Source organism: Hyperoodon ampullatus, assembly GCF_949752795.1.
Source record: "Hyperoodon ampullatus genome assembly, chromosome: 16".
In the NCBI taxonomy this organism is placed as follows: Eukaryota; Metazoa; Chordata; class Mammalia; order Artiodactyla; family Ziphiidae; genus Hyperoodon; species Hyperoodon ampullatus.
This window is the reverse complement of record NC_136929.1, coordinates 11,123,568-11,142,308: the sequence shown is the minus strand read 5'-3', so window position 1 is coordinate 11,142,308 and position 18,741 is coordinate 11,123,568. Positions and strand designations below refer to the sequence as shown.

The 18,741-nt window shown below is 53.7% G+C and overlaps 1 protein-coding gene across 1 annotated transcript; it reads right to left on the bottom strand.

The window, feature by feature from the left end:
- Positions 1 to 1,860: 1,860 nt before the first annotated feature.
- ZIC5 (Zic family member 5) lies at positions 1,861 to 8,282 on the bottom strand (the record flags this gene model as incomplete). The annotated part of the gene is made up of 2 exons (XM_079722011.1): positions 1,861 to 2,303; positions 6,764 to 8,282. The coding sequence occupies 2 exons, from the start codon at positions 8,280 to 8,282 to the stop codon at positions 1,861 to 1,863; spliced, it is 1,962 nt and encodes a 653-aa protein (XP_079578137.1).
- Between the last annotated feature and the right edge of the window lie 10,459 nt (positions 8,283 to 18,741).

Below are 18,741 nucleotides of genomic sequence, written 5' to 3'. Positions count from 1 at the left end.
CATTGAAAGGCTTTCAAAGTGACAGCACCATGCACTGTACTAGTAATAGAATATATCTATAAACTATATATAATCTCATCAACACAATGCAAAAGAGACATGCAGGAAGAGTCCTGGTTTTCACATTACGTTGTTCATTCAAGTAAGCTTAAAAATATATTTTCCCATTTTCTTTCCTTTTTTTTAAAATAAATCGTAGATCATAAATGACAATCTTTCACCAAAATGTATAATATAATTCTTTGGTGTGCTTTGAACTCTTCCAGGAAAAAAAAAAAGGATGATGTCCTAAAATAAATTAATTCAACTGTACAAATAGTGTCCACATACAAGTTATTAACAACGACAAGAGTACATCAACCACTCACAGCACACAAAACAAATTTCTACAAATCCTGGGAAGGGGGTGTCTTCAGGGTCTCTGAGGATAAATTAGTGCTCTTTAGTATATCTGTATGATGTTTACGATGGACTACGTTTTGCACACAGAGATATGTTGTACCAACCGAAAATAAATTGACTAAGAGTTACTGTCCTAGGTCCTTGACCTTTTTTGTCCTAGCTTGACAGCTCTGGCAAAGGTCACACATTCATCAGTGTTTGGTGGTAACTATAAACCTTTAAAAAATTTTAATATGTATAGCAACTCCCTCCCCTTTGAATGTAAATCCTACACTGTCATTTGCAAGTGGGACGGAGTTCCGTGTGCTCAGGTGGAAGGAAATGCATTAAAATGCAATTTCCGGCCCTGAAAAATAAAGATTTTTTAAAAGGTCAATACAACAGTATAAAAGAGGGATTGCCCTGTTTGTAAAACAACAGCCTTCCCCCCAAAATAGGCATGTTGCCAACATCACACCTCCTTACACCTGCCTGTTAATTTTGGCATCCCAAAGAACTTATGATCTAAAACATAATCTCTTTATTACACAAGAAGTTTGGACAGAGTTAAGAGGCAGGCTCTGAGACTCCAGATTTAAAAAAAAAAAAGATAGAGGAAAAAGAAAGCACTTGAATTTCTTCTATTTTATAAAATATCACAGTTTCACAGTTGTCTACCGCAGCAGCTTTTTCTTCTCTCCACTGTTGCTGGAACAATCACGGTGGCACAATATATGGAGATGTACTAGGTTGCTGCATCTTTTTTTAAAAAAAAAACCATACAAGCAGGGTACTGAAGAAATAATCCTGTATAAAAATACTGTGTTAAGGTGAGATCAGTAATAAAAGAGTGGGAATTAAAAATTACAAGTATTAGAACTTAAAGGGTTTTTACAAATATTTTTGGACACAGGTACAGTCCAAGATCTGTTGGCAATGCAGCAAGTGTGTGGTTTACAATCAAGAGGCCTTTGCAGAATTAGGGCCCAAGCAGGAGGCAGAGAGGCTCCAGAGAAGCCCATGATGGTGTCAAAGGCATTCGTGAGGCACTCCAGGAAATGCAAAGGGCCTTCCTTGGTGCTGTGTTGAGTTCTGACTGAACGCTCTTTCTCTCACCCTTGTAAAAACTATATATATATGGCATTGGCAGTGTGTGTCTCGATTCACTCATCTCTCCATTCATTTTCCATGTGGTACAACCTGCTCTCAGTCCTGTGCCCCTGCAACACACAAGTCCAGCTTGGTTGGGTTTTTTTGTTTGTTTGTTTTCTAAGGGAAAAAAAAAACACCAAATATCTTAATTAAATTAATTAAATGTACAAACACCATAGGGTTTCATACTGAATAAATAGGGCTAATTAGACCCGGTGGCAAGTCTGAGTCACGAGTTTGTCTCAGCCTCGGCGTTGTCTCAGGTCAGGATACGGTCCAAGGGCTGCCACTTATTACTGTACTTATTATTATTATTACTAATAAAATCTAATGTATGGTCCGCACGCCTTCAGAGTTCCGGTACATCTCCTCATCGTCAGACTCGGAAGTGGTTCCACTGCTGGAAGGGGTGTGGAGGTGACTGGGGACCCCACTGGGCTGGCAAACGTACCACTCATTGAGGTTGGTCACCTGAGGGGACAGGGTGCTCGAGCGACTCCTGGTTGGGTCCAGCACAGGGGACAAGGGGGCACCCACTGGAGTCCCCACCGATGAGTAGCCCAGGGCTCCTGGAGAGGGTGGTGGGGACTTGCAGTGAATCTTCATGTGCTTCCTCAGCGAGCTCGGGTGGGTGTAGGATTTGTCACAGCCTCGGATCTTGCAGTAGTAGGGCTTGTCGCTGGTGTGGACGTGGGAATGTTTCTTTCGGTCACTGCTGTTGGCAAACTTCCTGTCACAGCCATCAAATTCACATTTGAAAGGCTTTTCCCCTGCAATAAACCATAGGAAAGGTTAACAAGTGCTTTTCAGAGACCTCTCACTTGAGAGAGAAATCTTAGAGCAGACATGAGGATGCATCTTCCCATCCTCTTGAAGACCAACTCCCAGCCTAGCTCCTAATTCCCATGTTCCAGGATGCAACCGGGAAGGGATACTGCGGGGATGGGCCTGGTGTCCCCTGGCCTGGAGGCTCTCCTTGGACCTGGGCTTGCGAGAGGCTGGATGTCAACCCCGAAGTACCGTAGGGGTCGAGGTGAGAATGGCTAGAGCATGGTCCAGGCTCTAACACTGAAATCCAGCTAGGACCCAGATTCCCACATCCTTGTTCCCCTCAGGGTCTATACACACAAAAATTTAAGCCGATCCCCTGTCAAGATAAATGCTGATAAAATACTTCCAAAGCCACAGCTTGGGTGAAGACCGTAAAAAAAAAAAAAAAAGAGAAAAAAGATAAACACATATTCTCAATTAAAAGTAAACTGGGGGCGATGCAGTAAAATTATAATAATGGCATTTTGTTTCAGAGTGTTCTCCAGGATTTCACTGATGGGAAAGGAAAGGAAATACACCAAAATCCTGTTCTTTCCAGAAATAAAGACATGTGTGAAAAACATGATCCCACCCCTAGGTTTTTCACAAGCCTAGCTGGGCAGAGAACAGGCTGCTGCCCTCTTCGTTGTACCAGCTTCCCTCACAACTTGCTGGGCAGTTGAGACCCTAGAGTAACAGAACCTTAACAAACGTTAATAAAGACTACAAGCCTCAGCCAGAACCTGGCATCCCCTGATGGCATAAGCAGACTTCTTATTCTAACACTGTTTAACAATCAGAAAAGATCGACTGTTTACCAGAGTCTTTGGGCCCATTGCCCCTTTAAGCTGCCCTACCCACCCCACGAGCACGGGGCCTTTCAACACCAGGCCCCAGGTCCAGGTAGTGGAAGTGCTCAGTAAGACAAGCAGACATTCAGCCGCACTACACCTTGGTATTAAAAAGCAGAAACAGGAGGACAGCAGGTAACAGTATGAATTTCCCCCTCACCTTAGTATCCATGAACTTGATGTATTTGAGTCCATAACTGAACATGTTATCTCATACATATTGTGGTATAACAAATATATTCCTTATATTTAAATGATTTAAAAAATAGAGTTGAATTTCTCTACATTTCAAAAGCTACTCTGGTGACACACAAGATATGGTCTTTTCCTTGGTTTTTGACCATTTATTTTTTAAAAAGCCAAATAACTATTAAGATAGCTCAGTGTACATAAATTCTGTGGTGGACTTTCCTGTACAAATATTTCAGTGTAATTTTCTCTTTTTTAATTTCATCAATGCTAATTGCTTCAATGCCAGAGTACGTTAGCACATCTGAAAAGTATTCAGATGCCTGGAATATAACATATACTACCTGGAAATATTGTTTAAAAACAAAATTAAATATTATCATTTAATATTTATAACATATTTATATTATTTAATATACCTCCTGCCTTGGGCCGTAAAGAGAGGGAAAAACACCATATAATGCAATGATAATCGTAACCTTTAAAAATTCTCTGTAGAGGGGCTGCAACAAAAACAGTTAATCGAGTTTTATCAGAACACTGGTTATTTGTCCTGATTTCTACATTCCACTTTAAGTTGGATAATACTAATTTAATATAGCATTCTTCCAAAAAAAATAATCAGCTTTTCTTCAACATGGAGGTTTAAGTAATTTTATTCACCCTATGCAAATGTGCAATGTTGCTTTTTAGAATTCTCATGTTTCTGCACAAGCTAAGTATCTTGGATTGTGCAGAATAAACGGTTTGGACATTGCTGGCTCCACCACTGCACATGTTGAAAGAGAAGCATTAAGAATCAGACCCAGAAAAGGCAGACACGGAGTGGAAAGAAAGGTAGAAAAGCAGGGATAAAGGAGAGATGGAAGAAGAAAGTAGAAAAAAGGCAAAGGGTGATAGAATGGCCTATTTTATTTAGGGGGGCCTACGTACGGGGAGGGGGGCAGTTAGCAAATTCTCCCTGCCTAGAAAGGGTGAGAGACCCTAGTGTTTACATTTCAGATTCTGACAGAGGGGTCACGTCAGAATTTAACTACTTACAGAGTTTTAGAGAGTGAAGGAAGCTATGTGTGAGAACTCGAGTCCAGCCCAGAGGAAGGTTATAAATGGAATTGGGGGCACGTGGGTCAGGAAATGGGCCTTCAGGAGTGGCCGGGGATTATTCCCTTTGATCAAGCCGTTCCGGGATCCCGAGTAACCCCCCAAAAGGGAGAGCCTTGTGATGGGGCAGGGAGCCCGGCCTGGCCTTTCTCTGGACACAGTGCTCAGTGGCTTAGCGGCCCAGGGACGGCCCAAAACACTCGGCGCGGGTCTGAGCATCAACGCGAGGGCGCTCGCATCCCTGCCCGAGGGACCCGGCGAGGCCCACGCAGCCGCCGCGAGCCAGGCGGGAATGCAACCTTGCGCACAAGGAACCCGAAAACAAAACGGCCCCGGGTTCCCTCGGCGCCCGGGTCTCCGCCCCCGGCAGCACGCGCGCACGCCCCCTTGGGGCCCGCCCTCGAGGGGGGCGGGAGGCTGCCCGTCCCCGGGGGCCGGAGAGCCGACACCTGGTCAGCTGCCGCGCGGTGAATTTCCAGGTCCTTGCCTGACCCGGGCGGAAACGGCCCTCAGCTCCGGGCAGCGCCCCCGCCCGCCAAGGGAAGATCCACTCCCCTCCAAGGCCTGGAAAGGCGGGAAGGGCCCGAGGTCGCGGGCTCCGCCTTTAGGGGTTCCCTTTGGGGGCGGCTTCACTTCCCGCGCCCCGCGCGCCCCGCTCACAGCGCCAGGCCCCTGTCCCGTCGGCAAGTGCTGGGCACGGGGGCCAGCAGCTGGCTTAGCAGGCCAGGGAGTTTTTACGAGAGCCTTGCGGGACGCTTCCTTTTGGCAAAATCATTAAGTCGGACTGATCCCGATTAGAAAAGAAAGGGGCTGGCAAACGGAACTCGGGGGAAAACGCGCTCCCAGCCGGTCAGCGGGCCAGTCCGCAGGAGGCCTGTCAGGTACCGGCGACAGAAGCAAGGCCCGGGGCTCCAGCCTCGGGCCCCCGGACCCGGCTTCTCACGCAGATCCCCCTCACCCCTCCGCCAGTGCCTCGGCCCCGGCCGCTGGCCAGGCGTTGCGGCCCACGCCCGGCAGCTGCCTCGTCGTCGTCGCCGCGCCGATAAATCAACCAAGTAATTACTGAATGTAAACTCCAGTTACTTAAGTGTCCTCCGAGGGGTAATATTGTCTGTCCCTATAAATCCCGACTGCGCTCGCGCTCATCAGCGCTTCTGCCCAGCGCGCTCGTCTGTTCCAAGGGGCACACGGCCCACAGGCGCCACCCCACGCCCCAGGCCGCGGCCGTGGCACCCCCTACGGCAGGGCTCGGGGTGGGGGCGGGAGGGCTCCCCAGAGTGCCGGGGGCTCCTCCCAAGTCCCACGGGGGAGGTAGGCCCCAACGACCGCGGGAGACTCTGCAGCTCGCCCTGTCCTCCTCCAAGGAGAACCTTCCTTAAAAGGACAGAACCCAATTTCTCCAGCACCCTCTAGGGCATGTGTGATAAACTGTGTGACGGCGCGTGTGAGTACAGGTGTATATGAAGGTGTGTAAATGAGTAAGTGTGATTGTGTCATCAGGGCACAAGGACGTCCCAGCGATGAGGGAGGGGTGTATGAGGGAATATGGGTGTGTGAAGTTGTTCGTGTGATGTGTGTGTGCACGTGAAGGTGTACTGTGGTGTGTGTAACGGTGAGCGAGTGTGTGCGCGTGTGTGTAGGGGGAAGGTCCCCGGAAGCCCGAGGGCGCATTACTTTCGCATTTTGCACCCCGCCCCGGAGGGACAGGGACCCCTCTCCCCTCCAGGAGGGGCCACACCGAGCTGGGCCTCGCGGCCCCAATACCGCAGCAAATCCCACGCGCCCCTCGCACGCCCGCTCTTTGGAGCAACGGCGACCGCGCGGGGCCTGACATCCGATGGGGAGGGAAGAGCCGCCGGGGCGGCTCCGGCCCTCCTTCCCCGTCTCCCTCCCCAAGTTCCCGGGGCCGGGCGGAAGGGGGCTGCCGACCGTCCTGGGCGCCTTCCTGCTCCGGCGGCGGCTGCTTCTGCTCCGGGGCGGCGGCGGCGGCGACTGGAGCGCGTTGCCGGTCCCGGCGGAGGGGCTGCGGGAGCGCTGGAGACTCCACCGTGTGGGAACCCAGCGCGGGGCCTGTGTGTGCTATCGAATTACTTATTCATAGAAAAAAAGGGGGGAGAGAAAAAAAAGAAGTCACATGTCCGGGTTATACGTATGCGAAGAGAAGCAGCAGAAGGAGGGAAAAATTAAGGCGAGCAGGAGGAGGAGGAAGAGAAGCAGCGGCAGAAGCGGCGGCGGCGCGGGAGGCGGCGGCGGCGGCGCGGCCGGGGACAGACACCCACCTGTATGAGTGCGCTTGTGGATCTTGAGGTTCTCGGAGCGCGCGAAGACCTTGCCGCAGCCCGGGAAGGGGCAGGGAAAGGGCTTCTCGCCGGTGTGCACGCGGATGTGGTTGATGAGCTTGTATTTGGCCTTGAAGGGCTTGCCCTCGCGCGGACAGTCCTCCCAGAAGCAGACGTGGCTGCTTTGCTCGGGGCCGCCCACGTGCTCCACCGTGACGTGGTTCACCAGCTCGTGCATGGTGCCGAAAGTTTTGGAGCAGGGCTTGGCGCCGCCGGCCGGGGGCGGGGGCGGCGGCGGCCCGGCCAGCTCCTCGGGGTCGATCCACTTGCAGATGAGCTCCTGCTTGATTGGCTGCCGCATGTAGCGCAGGAAGGCCCCGGCCGCCCCTGGGAGGTGGGGGTGGTGCTGGTGCGGGTGCTGCGCGGGCGCGGGCGGCGGTGGCGGCGCCGGGGGCGGCGCGTGGTGTTGCAGGTGGGGCCCGGGTCCGGCCGCCGCGGCAGCAGCCGCCGCCGCCAGGTTCAGGTTTAAGTTCACGGCTCCGTAGCCATGCAGGGCGGCGGCTGCAGCGGCCGCCACCGCACCGTAGTGCGCATCCCCCGAGCGCGGCGCGAAGGGCGGCTCCCCGCGGCCGTACAGCTCAGCTGCCGCGGCTGCCGCGGCTGCCGCCAGCCCCAGGCGCATCTGGCCGTTGAGCGGGTGCGGGTGGCCGCCGGGGCCTCCCGGCGTGTCGTGCAGCGAGGGAAAGAGCGCCGGGCCCCCGCCGCCGCTGCCGTCCGGGCCAGCGTAGGTGCCGCTGGCCGAGATGAACATGCCGGCCGAGTGGGGAGGCGGGGCCGAGTGCTGGGGGGAGCCGGTGCCGGACCGCTGCTCCCCTCCGAGCGGGGCCCCGTGCATGGCCGCCGCGGGGGCCGTGGCGGAAAGGTCCCTCCGGAGGACGAAGTCCCTGCTGTGGCCTTTGCCGCTGCTGCCGCCGCCGCCACTGTTGGTGGTGGTGTAGCCCGAGAGGCCAAGAGGAGGGGGAGGGGGTGAAAGGGAGGGAGGAAGAGGAGGGGCTGGGGGCGGGGGCGCGGGCGCGGAGGACTGCACGCTACCGCTGCCCCCGCCGCCAGGGTAGGTGCCGGCTCCCGGGTGCGAGACCGAGGCTGCAGCGCGGGCGGCGGCCGCTGGGGCCTCGGGCTGTGCCGGGAGCGCCTGGGAGGGAGGGCTGAGGCCGAGCGCGCTCGCCTGGGCCATGTGCTCGGGTCCGAGCGGAGTGATGGCCACGCCGGGGTCAGCGCCCAGGTCCCGAGGGCGGAGGTGCGCGGCTGCGGCGCCGAGTTGGGAGTGGGCGGGCGCGCTGGCCAGCGCCGGGAACCCTGTCATATTCTGAAGTGGCCTGGCCTGAGCCGTTGCCAAATCCGCTAATCTCAGCGCTGGCGGGTTCCTCTTGCTCAAAGGGGTCTCCATCAGAACTACACAATCAGACTCACAGACCCTCACTGGGGGGACTTTTTTCCCTCTGCCCGCCTTCAAAAACATGTATATGTTAGGCGCTCTTTAACTTCTTTGTCCTGGCCTCCGAACTCTGCTTATTCCCGTTCCCACTCTGTCCTCCAGCGATTGGCAGAGCGAACACCACATTTGAGCTGCGCAGTGGGACCGAGATTTTGGAAATAGCAAGGGTGGGATTGGAGGGAGCCGCGTGATTGGCAGCAGCCGCGGCTGACCGATTGGCTCCCTTTCAGGCTCAGCGGGCATCCGCCCCTGTGCTCCCGGCCGCCTTCGCTTTCGCTTCGCGCCCCTTCCTTTCCCGGAGCCCTGCGTCCCCGCCTCCCCAGGGATTCCCAAGTTGCACTTGCAGAAAGTTTGCGCCGGGCCTGCGCGCGCAGCGCCCCGCGTTCCCATGACGCGCCTTGCGGGGAACGTGCGCCGGCACGCGGCCGAAGGGCGCCTGGAGGCTCTGGGCTGGGGACCCCCCGGGGAGCAAAAGGCGGGGGGAGCCCCCAAATTCAAAAGCCTTCGCTCACTGCATGCAGCGTCCCTTCCCTTGGAAGAGCTCCGGGCTGCTGACTGGGGGAGGAGGGTGAACAGATGTATGCCCGTCATCCTATTCGTAGAGGTGATACTAGAAACTTCTTATTTGGGAAGGACACTCAATCTGTCGAGCGCTCACAGAGGGCGCACAGACAGTAGACGGAATGAGGAAGGATATTAAAATCCTATTGGTTGCAAAACACCAGGTGAAGTAAAAATAAATCTTTCCCCAAAGGAACCGTTTTACCTCGACTTTTTAGCTCGTGGGATCCTTTTCAACATGGTTCAAAGGAGTTGGCTCAAAGTGTAATCTCACTGCTCATCGGTTCTAAATCTGCCACTTCCAATTAGATCTACCGGGGGCAAGAAACATCGGGCAGCGATTCTAACTTTTGCTTCTCGGAGATAGCAGTGGCAGGGCAGGCCAAACAGCATCTCTCCAGAGGGAAGCGGCTAAATAAACGATATCCTTTAAGCAGAAGTTCTCCTTCCGGTCCAGAACGCACTCCACATGGGTGCCTCAGTTTCTTTGAAAGGACCACAAGTTAGAATTGATCCAATAAAATAATCATTTTATTGGATCAGTATCTTTGCGATTTATATACTGTTATATATAACAGTATATTATATATAACATTTATATCGATAATCCTGTTATTTTCTAATAAGCTCATCTAGCAGGAGAGATGTTTTACTTGAAAACCATAAAAACTGACTCTAAAAAAAAAGTGAGCCCCATCCCTTTCAAGCGAGTTGCTATCATATCTTTTTAAAAAGAGAAATAGGTCCTTGCATCACTTTGGGGGGGGGCGGAGAAATGTGACATCCCTCACACTTTAGGGTCCTTACTGTCCCAGAGTGTCACTTCAGCTTTAACAAGAAAACACCTTAAAAGTTTGCCATGTTCCATGATGCTCAAAAATTAAGCTCAGGGTTTTTAATTTTTATTTTGCTGCCCTAAGTAAAATTATTTTTTAAAAAAAAGGATAATGACTAAAAAGTAGGGTTTTTTTTCTTTTAGGATACAGTAAAACATGTTAGCAGCTTAATTCGTTTACTGTCCAAGTTTTTTTTTTTTTTTTTAAAGACTAGATAAAGCCATCATCTGCGAGATCGTCCTGAGAAGTGGTAAGAATTATTTTCAAAAGAGCTGATTCGATAGCCCATTTACATTGGTGCTAACAATGTTTAACAGGGAATTTCCCTGTGAACCTTGGGAATGTCATTTCTCTTATAAAACTGACAAGCAAACAAAGAAAATAGTACAATCAGATTTCAAATGGGCATTTTCTTTAAGTTTCACGAAGCTCAGATACGGGGAAATAAGAGAGGCATGAGTGCAAATACAACGAAAAGTTTTTAATAAACAACAGTGACAAAATCCACATCTGTATTTGGAGAGGAAGAGTCCTTCCACAATTTTCAAAGACTTAAAAGGTCTCAAGCCACCTAGGCAAGGTGGAGGGAGGACTGTGTCATCTCTATGAATGCTTTATGGAGAAAGCATCATATGTGCAGTTGTCACCACTGTCTTCATTTCCTCTCAGAACATTTCAAATATTTCCTTTATTTGAATTTTTTAGCAATACTCATCAATACTTCCATAATGGCAGCTTTGCGTTCAGTCCTGCAGGTTATAAGTTCAAGACAAAACAAAACAGAAAGAATGAATAAAGAAAGAAGAAAATAAACCCAACCTAGCCTTTAATATAGACTGTTGAGCATTTTTATTGTGCAATAAAATGGGTACCTCTACCTCCTTCAGAATAGCTTTTCCTCAAAATTATAACTGCTTTGTTTTATTGAATTGCTGAAATTTAATGGTTTAATGGGTGAAGGCATGAAGGAAAGGCTGTAAAAATGTGAATAATGGTGCAGCAGAGCCGTGCGGAATCTGGAACCCGCCTCCTTGTACAACTCTTGTTAAACACAGCGTGATATGTATCTGTCATCTATTTAATATGTCTTAATTCAAATATAGCTCCCTGATCAATTTCTTTTTATGGAAGCTTTAAAACAGAAAGACTTTTTAAGGAAATGTTAGAGACTTGAATAACGATTAGAAAGAGAGATATTTACAAAGTGTGTTTAATGAATATTTACAAATTTATGACCAAACTCAGACCCTAAAAAGATAATTGACTCAGGTAATCGACTTGAGATGCTAATTCTTCAAAGAAAGGACTGGGAGCAAAATTTCAATCAACACCAATAAGGCGCCAATAAACCGCCTGCCAATTAAACCTGAGAATAGGCCTAGCTAGATGGTCATCAGGAAGGCTCGCAGTGGATTTCCGGGATTGCCTTTCTTTATAAAAGAGCTTTTTATTTTGTAGACGCGCTTTTTGTTATTGTGATGACCCGCCTGACCCCAGGTGCGCTGGTTCTTTTTCAAGCCATTTGGGAGCCAAATCAAACCCCTTAACATCCCGAGTTTCTAAGGACCCAATAACTGTGTCACACTTCCTAAGTAAATACCAACAGTTTCCAGGACGTTGAAGAAAATAATAAACAGTAGTGTGGGTTTTGTATTTTGTGTGTGTTTTTTTTTAAAGCAGGGGGCTGTAGAAGTCGTTATGCCAGTTCTCCTGTGGATTTAACCCCGTATTTCCGCGGTGGTGCTGGTCGTCAGGGCGGATCCTCAAAACCCATGCCCTTGTCTGCACTTCTGCAGCGGAGGTGCTTATGTGGGGCAGCAACGTGACAGTCCGTGGAAACGCCCTTTGTGGGGTCGACAGGTGCTCCTGGGGGAACATCGATTTCCAGCCTTCTCTGCTGCACCCCGAACCCCAACCGGCTCCCGGCCCCAAACAAAGGCGGGAAGAGGGTGGGGAGGGACAGTGAACGCCGAGCCGGCCCGAACCCGGCGGCCACGCCGCGCTCCGCTGCCAGGAGGCGGCAGAGCCCGGTCTCTGGGGATGCCCTGGCCGGCGCTCACGGTTTCCCGCTGCGCCGAGGGGGGTCTGCGGCTCCCCGGTGCCCTCCGTTCGTCCCTGAACACAGCCAGGTTTCCTTGCGATGGGTGTGGGCAATGAATAAACTCTAAGGGAAGTGAATTGGACACTTCCTGGCTTTTGAGCCTTTGTTTGATTGTTTCGGCAGGGGAGGGGAGGGGGTGTGCTGGGGACAGCGAGGTGGACAGGAAAGGAGCTGGGGGCCCACTGAGCTGCCGTTTATCGCCTTTGCAATTGCTTTACGGCTCGCCCGTCCCGCGTGGTTCCCGCAAGGGCGGCCTCCTTGCAGAGGGTGCCCGGCGGGTTTGGAGAGCCTTGTGCCATCTGGGCTGCGCCAGAGGCAGGTTCAAGGGCGGAGAGGGTGCCCCGAGTCACTTGAGGGCTCAGAGGACTTTTGTAGCCCAGCCCGAGGGCTCCAGTGGGTGCTCAACTGGGAGGAGGAGGGTTATCAGCTGACAGTGAAAGAGGGAGTGGGGAGTCCTCTCTAAAGCCGGGGCGAGGTGAGCAAAGGGGCCCACAAAAACCGCATTTCAGTTGAGCTTTGACATGGCCGGAAGTGATGAGGACTTTGGGTTCAAGGGCTTTTTCCCAAATCAAGCTCGCCAGGTGGCGACTAGGCCATGAGGTACCCGGCCACCTGCCCGGCTTGCACTCGGCAGGAACCAGATCCCCACCATCTAGCCCTCACCACTGGTGACCTGACCTCGTGGGACCTGCGACCCAGCCCTGGGGCCTTGGGTGCCAGGGAGCACTGCGCAGTTCTCCGCTCTCTCAGACCTTCTCGGAGGGTTGCCTCTGTTTCCCGCCCTTCTGAGCCCGAGCTGAATCCTCAGACTCCACGGCTATGTGTGAGGCTAAGAGTAACCAAAAATGTGCTTCTTGATAAAGTTTTTGATCCCTGTCCCATGAACATGGACTTAATGAGGATTAAAAACAAAGCCAAACATAAAACCCCAGAAGCTTGGGTTATGTGACAGTAATTGAAACGTTGGGGTTTGTTTGTTCGTTTGTTTTGGACACTCAAGAATTGGACTCATCCCATTTTCACCTGACCGTATTGCTTAAAAGCCCTTGAAAAATTACGGCTCTCTTCACTTCCCCACTACGAAAAGATAAGTTGAGCAAAATTGACCTGTCATCAAATATTATCATTTGGTTATCAACCATTTTTACCCTCAGGGATGGGGGTTGTTGGAGAATGGCCTCTGGCCCACGTTCGACAATTAAGATTAGTAATTTCTTGGGAAATGTCTAACTGTTGTCTTTTTAAAAATGCTTAGAAGGTCCACACAGGAAGCAGAAACCCCCTTATGTGTTCACAGTTCGTATAACCACCCAATATTTCTTTATGTTGGCTGCAAGATGTGCTTCTCCTCCCCTCCATGCTTTATCCTTTAGAATGTTTTTGGATGGGGGATAAAGGAGGAGGAGAGGTTGTGCTTTTATTTTTAATCTCAAATTTTGTGGGTAGTTTCCCCCCATTCCATACCCCTTCCAATATCTGTACTTCAATATTTGAAGAAGCTGTTGAGATAAATCAAATAGTGACACGTTGACGGATTTACTTGTGTAAGCAATATGGTTGACATATGGCATTGTTATTTATGAATGACAGCATAAATTGTATTACAAAGTCTATTGCAATAATACTGCAGTTTATTGGAAAGCTCCTCGCCTGTCACTGGTATTCAGCCTCCCTGGATGTAGTTTTCCTGGGAGCCCAAAGGGTAACGGCCCTCAAAATAATTAAACACATTGAAGTAAGCTAATGCCCTCTGTTTTGGGGGTTGTTTTTGTTTTTGCTTTGTTTTACAGCAGTAGAAACTCTCCCATCAGGAAAGGAGACAAAGTAAGAACAATTAGTCCTCTTACTTTTGCAAAAGCACAACCAACCACTGTCACCTAGAAATGTTGACTTCTATTTTTTTCTGAGTCCCTACTGACAAATACACAAACATTTGCATCCCTAACACTAAACTGCTGGTGAGCATTTATTTAATATACACACTTTTTATAAGCCCACTTACAGAACAGTAAATTTTAACCGTAGAAAGAAGTTCTTTTAGCAGACTAGAGAGGGCCTTATCCTATGATTCCCCCCACCTCCACTAAATCTCCCCCTTCTTAAAAATGGTACTTAAAAGTTACAACATTGGCTGAGATTTTCACGATTTCCCTTTCTTTTACATTACAGATTTCCCCTTCTTTTACATTACACTTCTTTAAACCTCGGACAAAGATCTTTTGTTCTAGGTGAGTTTTACGGGGGAGGGGGGTCCCCCACCACACATGTGGTCCTTCATGGGTCAGGGGTCGCCCAGCCCAGGAGTGGCTGAGAGGCTGAATCAAAGGTGACCTGCAACTTAATATCCTGTTGATGATCTTGTTGAATTTATGAGTCTGTGATACAGAGGATAGTGCTGAAATCCTGTGAAATCCTTTTTTTTTTTTTTTTTTTTGTCCCGTGTATATAGACAGCTGATTCCACATTTTTTCCCTCCCATCTCTTCCCCCATTTCCATCCCTTTCTTTAAGAGGAAAATTAAAAGTTTGAGTGATATGGTCACCCGAGTGTTTCTGCTTTCCAATTCAAAGATCGCTTTTGTTTGCTTGTTTGTTTTGGGTTTCTCCTGGCCAACAAGATACACCTGTGTGTGTGTGTGTGTGTGAGTATGCTGTGTGTGCATTTGCATTGTTTTTATGTATATGTACACAAAATACTCATCATAGTCAACCCTTTACAGAGGCCCACAAACCGCAACAAGGTGTTCAGTGAATGAGTGCCCGAGTATTTGATGGGATTTTCTGTTTTTTTGAAGACAACCCGAATTTTCTATTACACTGTCATTCTCTCCACTTGCCAGGAAAGGGACGCCAGCCCTGGCACCCAGGGGCCCGCCATACAGGGCCATCCACGTGCAGCAAAGCCTGGAGTCTCGCTGGCCTAGCCCAGCACAGGCTCTGTGAGATCTCCAAAGAACAATTTTGGAAAACTTACAAAGAGGGCACATGTTTGCCCGATGGGGGCAGTTGTGGGTCCCGAGGGTCTGACCCCGACACGGCGGGCCGTTCTAGAAACCTGTTGCAAAACTGAATTCACTCACAGGGTGCGGAACTCAGCTTGGCCGCTTTTTTTCCTTCGGCCAAGGAGCGCAAATGTACTTTTGAGGCAATGACTCTGAAAGCCTTTGCAGGTTTTCTCTCTCTCTCTCTCGCTTTCTTTCTCTCTCTCCCCTTTCCTTCCTTTTAAAAAAACAGAACAAAACAAAACTGTGTCTTGAGGTAAAGGGGTTTTGCAGTTTGTAGAGAAATAAAGCGCTTCTAAGAGGGGACGGCGACGTGACTTTGAACTTGGCTCAGCTCCTCCGTATCGTGCAGAGGGAGGAGAACTGGAGCCCGGAAAGAATAGCCAGGAGGGCCCAGCCCGCAGGGTCTCCGGCGGGAATTAGCTTTCCGCCCCACCACCCGGCCGCGCGGCCCCCGGCCCCAGCGCCAGCGAGCGCCCAGCGGCGTCGGCCCGAAACGGGCGCTGCAAAGAGGAATGGAAGCGAAAGGAGAGAATGGGGCGGAGAGGAGAGGGGCCGAGGCGCGCAGCGGGGGCGAGAAAGTGCGGAGGGAGGGGGACTTAAAGAAGTCTGATGGCTTGGGAGAAGGAAGGGAAGTGAGGTTTGGAGATGTGCAGGATCGCTATTCTCACGACCAGTCTCTTAAGAGAATATTTTCTTTTGGAAGCACTTTTGGAGTAAGCTTTTCCAATTCCCCCGCCGTACATATTGATGAATAAGATAAGCAAGTGTGAAAGGCTGTGCACCGGGCAATTTTACAGATTCACTGTAGCAGGGCAGCCTTCCTGCCTGGAGTCCGTCTCCATCTCCGTCTCTGTCTCTCTCTCAGGTCCCTCTCCGCTTAGGAGGGCAGTTTGGCATTTGCCTCCCCCTCCCCCCGACATAGAGAGAGGTGTGTGGAGAAGAGGTACATTTCCTCCCTTTAGAGAAGTCGAGAATCCCCAGCTTTCAGGCAAACTCCCTGGCTTTCAGACAAGATGCCCCGGCCTCCTTCTTTCTCTGCCACCCCCCTCCAGGCAGGGAAGGGGGACAGCGGGAGGGCATAGGGCCCCTTATGCGAGGGGCTGCGGCCCGCTCCGACCTTCAGAGAGAGATCCGCTCCGGCCGGGAGAGGCTGCCTGTGCCGGCGCGGGAGAGCCCAGTTCGGCCAGCGATCGCCGGCTAGAGTTGTCTTCCCGCGTTTTTGTGGATTGCATTTCAACATGAAATTTTGAAATGCGTGTGGACTATTTTCTCTTACTTGAATTTTATTTCAAATCCCAGAGATTTGTTTAAAGGAAAAAATAAATAAAAAAGCAGTTCCCCACGCTAGCTAGGCGAAGGCGCTGGCCTCAGGCCTTCCATTCACACCTCCGCAGCCTCCGGGCCCGCCGGGCCCTCTCCGGTTACCTCCGGGGCGCAAGCTTTCAGCGGCGGGACGGGAAATGTCCGCAGCGGCCAACCGGGGACCTGGGGGATGACCGGAGCCCCGGGGCCGCGAGGCAGGCCCCGCGCAGCACGGGGAGCAGCCTCGGGCCCACCACCGCCTCGGGGGGTGGTCCCCGCTCCTGGAGAAGGCTTGATAAATGTCTTCTAGAAGGTTTAAGCCCTACCGGTCTGGAGATTTCTTCTCTGGAGGCTCTGAGCCTGACCCTCGGCCAAACTGCAGCCTGAGCCTTGCTTGGCCGCGCGCCTAGGGCGTCCCCACACCTCCCACCCTACCGTGGCAGAGTCCCGGGCTTCTGGGCATCCACCCCGAGGGTGACACCGTCTTTAAACCACTTCCAAACAACCACCTCCCTCGCGGGGGCCGCTGCCCAGTGTTTACAGCCGTAATCAGAGGAGGACGCGATCGGCGGGGGGAGCGGAGCGCGCCGAGCTCCGGCTGGGGGCCGCGGCCGGGGAGGGGGCGGCGTCTGGGTGAGTGTCCGGAGGGTGGGAGGAAGGGGCACGCCTGGCTTTCCCTAGGCCCTCCATCCCGCACCTGTGTGTTCAACACCACAGAACAAGTTGACAAAGTGTGTGTTGGGGGGATGGGCGCGGACAAGGAGCGTGCCAACCGGGCAGGAGACCGGCCCTCGGGCCGCTCCCCGCGGCGCCCTCCAGGAGCGGGGGAAGGGGGAGGCCCGGGTCTGCAGCGTCCCGGCGCGCAGAACCTCCCGCCCCGCGGCCTGGTTGCTAGCCAGGTTCTCGAGCAACCAGGGGTGCCCGCTTTAGGTGCCCGCCGGGAGCGGTTCGGGTCCCCGGGGAATCGGTGGCCTCAACCGAAGGGCGCGAGCGCAGGGTGGCGTCCCTTTCGGGCCCAGCCAAGGGCGCTGTGACCCCGCGGCCCAGCCCCGCGCGATGCGGGCCGCCCGGCTCCGGGGAGCGCCGCGGCCGGCCGGACGAGGAGCCGCAGCGCCAGGAGCGCGGACGAAGAGCGGGAGGCTGGCAGACCCGGCGGGCTGCCACCAACAGCAGCAGCCGGGGAGGCGGGGAGCTGGAGGGGAGCTGGAGGGGCGCTGGGGAGGAGGGGCGGACCAGCCGCGGGGCGGGGGCGCCGGATTGACGGGGCCTCAGCGGCCAATGGCGGCGCCGGGAGGGCGGGCGGGGCGGGAGCCGCCGTTAAAGGGGCGGTGTGAGCGGGAGGCCCGGCCTGAAGCCGGAGGGAAGGAGGGAGACCTGGGCGGGAGGCGCGGGGCCGAGGGGGGAGGGGAGAGGAAAAGGAGGAGACAAAAAATAAAAAATAAAAGGCTGCGGCTTTGGCGCCCACTGAAATAAACAGAGGCGGAGGCGGTGGCGAACGGAGTCTACCGCAGCCGAAAGCGGGAAACCTACTTCAGCCTCTTCGCGTTTGCTCGGGCTGCGCACTCCGCTGGGTCCTCGCGGGTGCGGCCGCCCGCTCCGGATCCAGTGCCCCGGGCCGACCGGCGAGAGGGAGGGAGCGAGCTAGAGAACACTTTTTTATTGTTGTTATTGTTTTCCAGCCCAGCGTCCCCTCCTCCCCCCCCCGCTTGCCTTCTCCCCTCCCACAGCCCCCTCCCCCCTCCCCCCCTCCCCCGCCTCCTCCTCCCGCACAACTTAAAGAAAGAGGGAGCGGCGCGGCAGCTTCCTTCATCTGGGGGAATTCGTGGCCGCTGCCAGTTTACTACACGAGGCGCAGCCAATGCCAAGCGCGGAGGACGAGGAGGGCTAAATACCGCGGCTGCGGAGCCGAACAATACCGCCGCGCTAGGGCCGCGGGGGAGGGAGCAGCCGACAGAGCGCGCCGCGGAGAGGGCGCCCGGCCTCCGTCCGCCGCCCCAGCTACCCCGCCGCGGTCAGGTGGAGCTGCGGGCGCGCCGGGCCGGGGCGCCGAGCGCGGAGGTCGCCTCGGTCCTCGCCTCGCCAGCCTGCCTGGCCCGCGCACGGCCGCCGCGGTCCGGCACCTTGGCCCCGCGGCTGCTGTGATTTCATCCTGCAGGCGCGGCTTGGCGCTGCCGGGCCCCGGGGCCGCCGGGCGTGCGAGCGAGTGAGTGCGTGCGCGCGCGAGTGCGCGCAGGGGTGGGGGCCGCTGCGCTGCGCTCGCCCCCCGTCGACCCCCCTCTCCGCTCAGTTCCCCACACCTCCCTCCCGCTCCCTCCTCCCGCCCGCCTCCCCTGCCCTGCCCGCCCCCGCCGCAGCTCCTTTAATACACTTTGGTTCTCCGCCTGGCTTTGGACTCTTCTCCACCACCTCCTCCTCCTCCTCCCGCGCCTCCTCCTCCGCCGCCGCCTCCTCCTCTTCCTCTCCGCGCTTTCGCTCCGCGCCTGGCCGCCCAAGGCAGATCCAGGCGGCGGCGGAGGCGGCGGGCGCAGGAGCGCGGCTCCCGGGGCTGAAGCCGCCACCACCTCCGCCGCCTGCGGTCGGAGCCCGGCGGCCGCTGAACGTACCGCGCACGGGGCGGGAGTTGGAGCCGAGGAGGCGCGGGGCTCGCCGGGGCCGGCGGGGAGGGCAGACGCGCTGGCC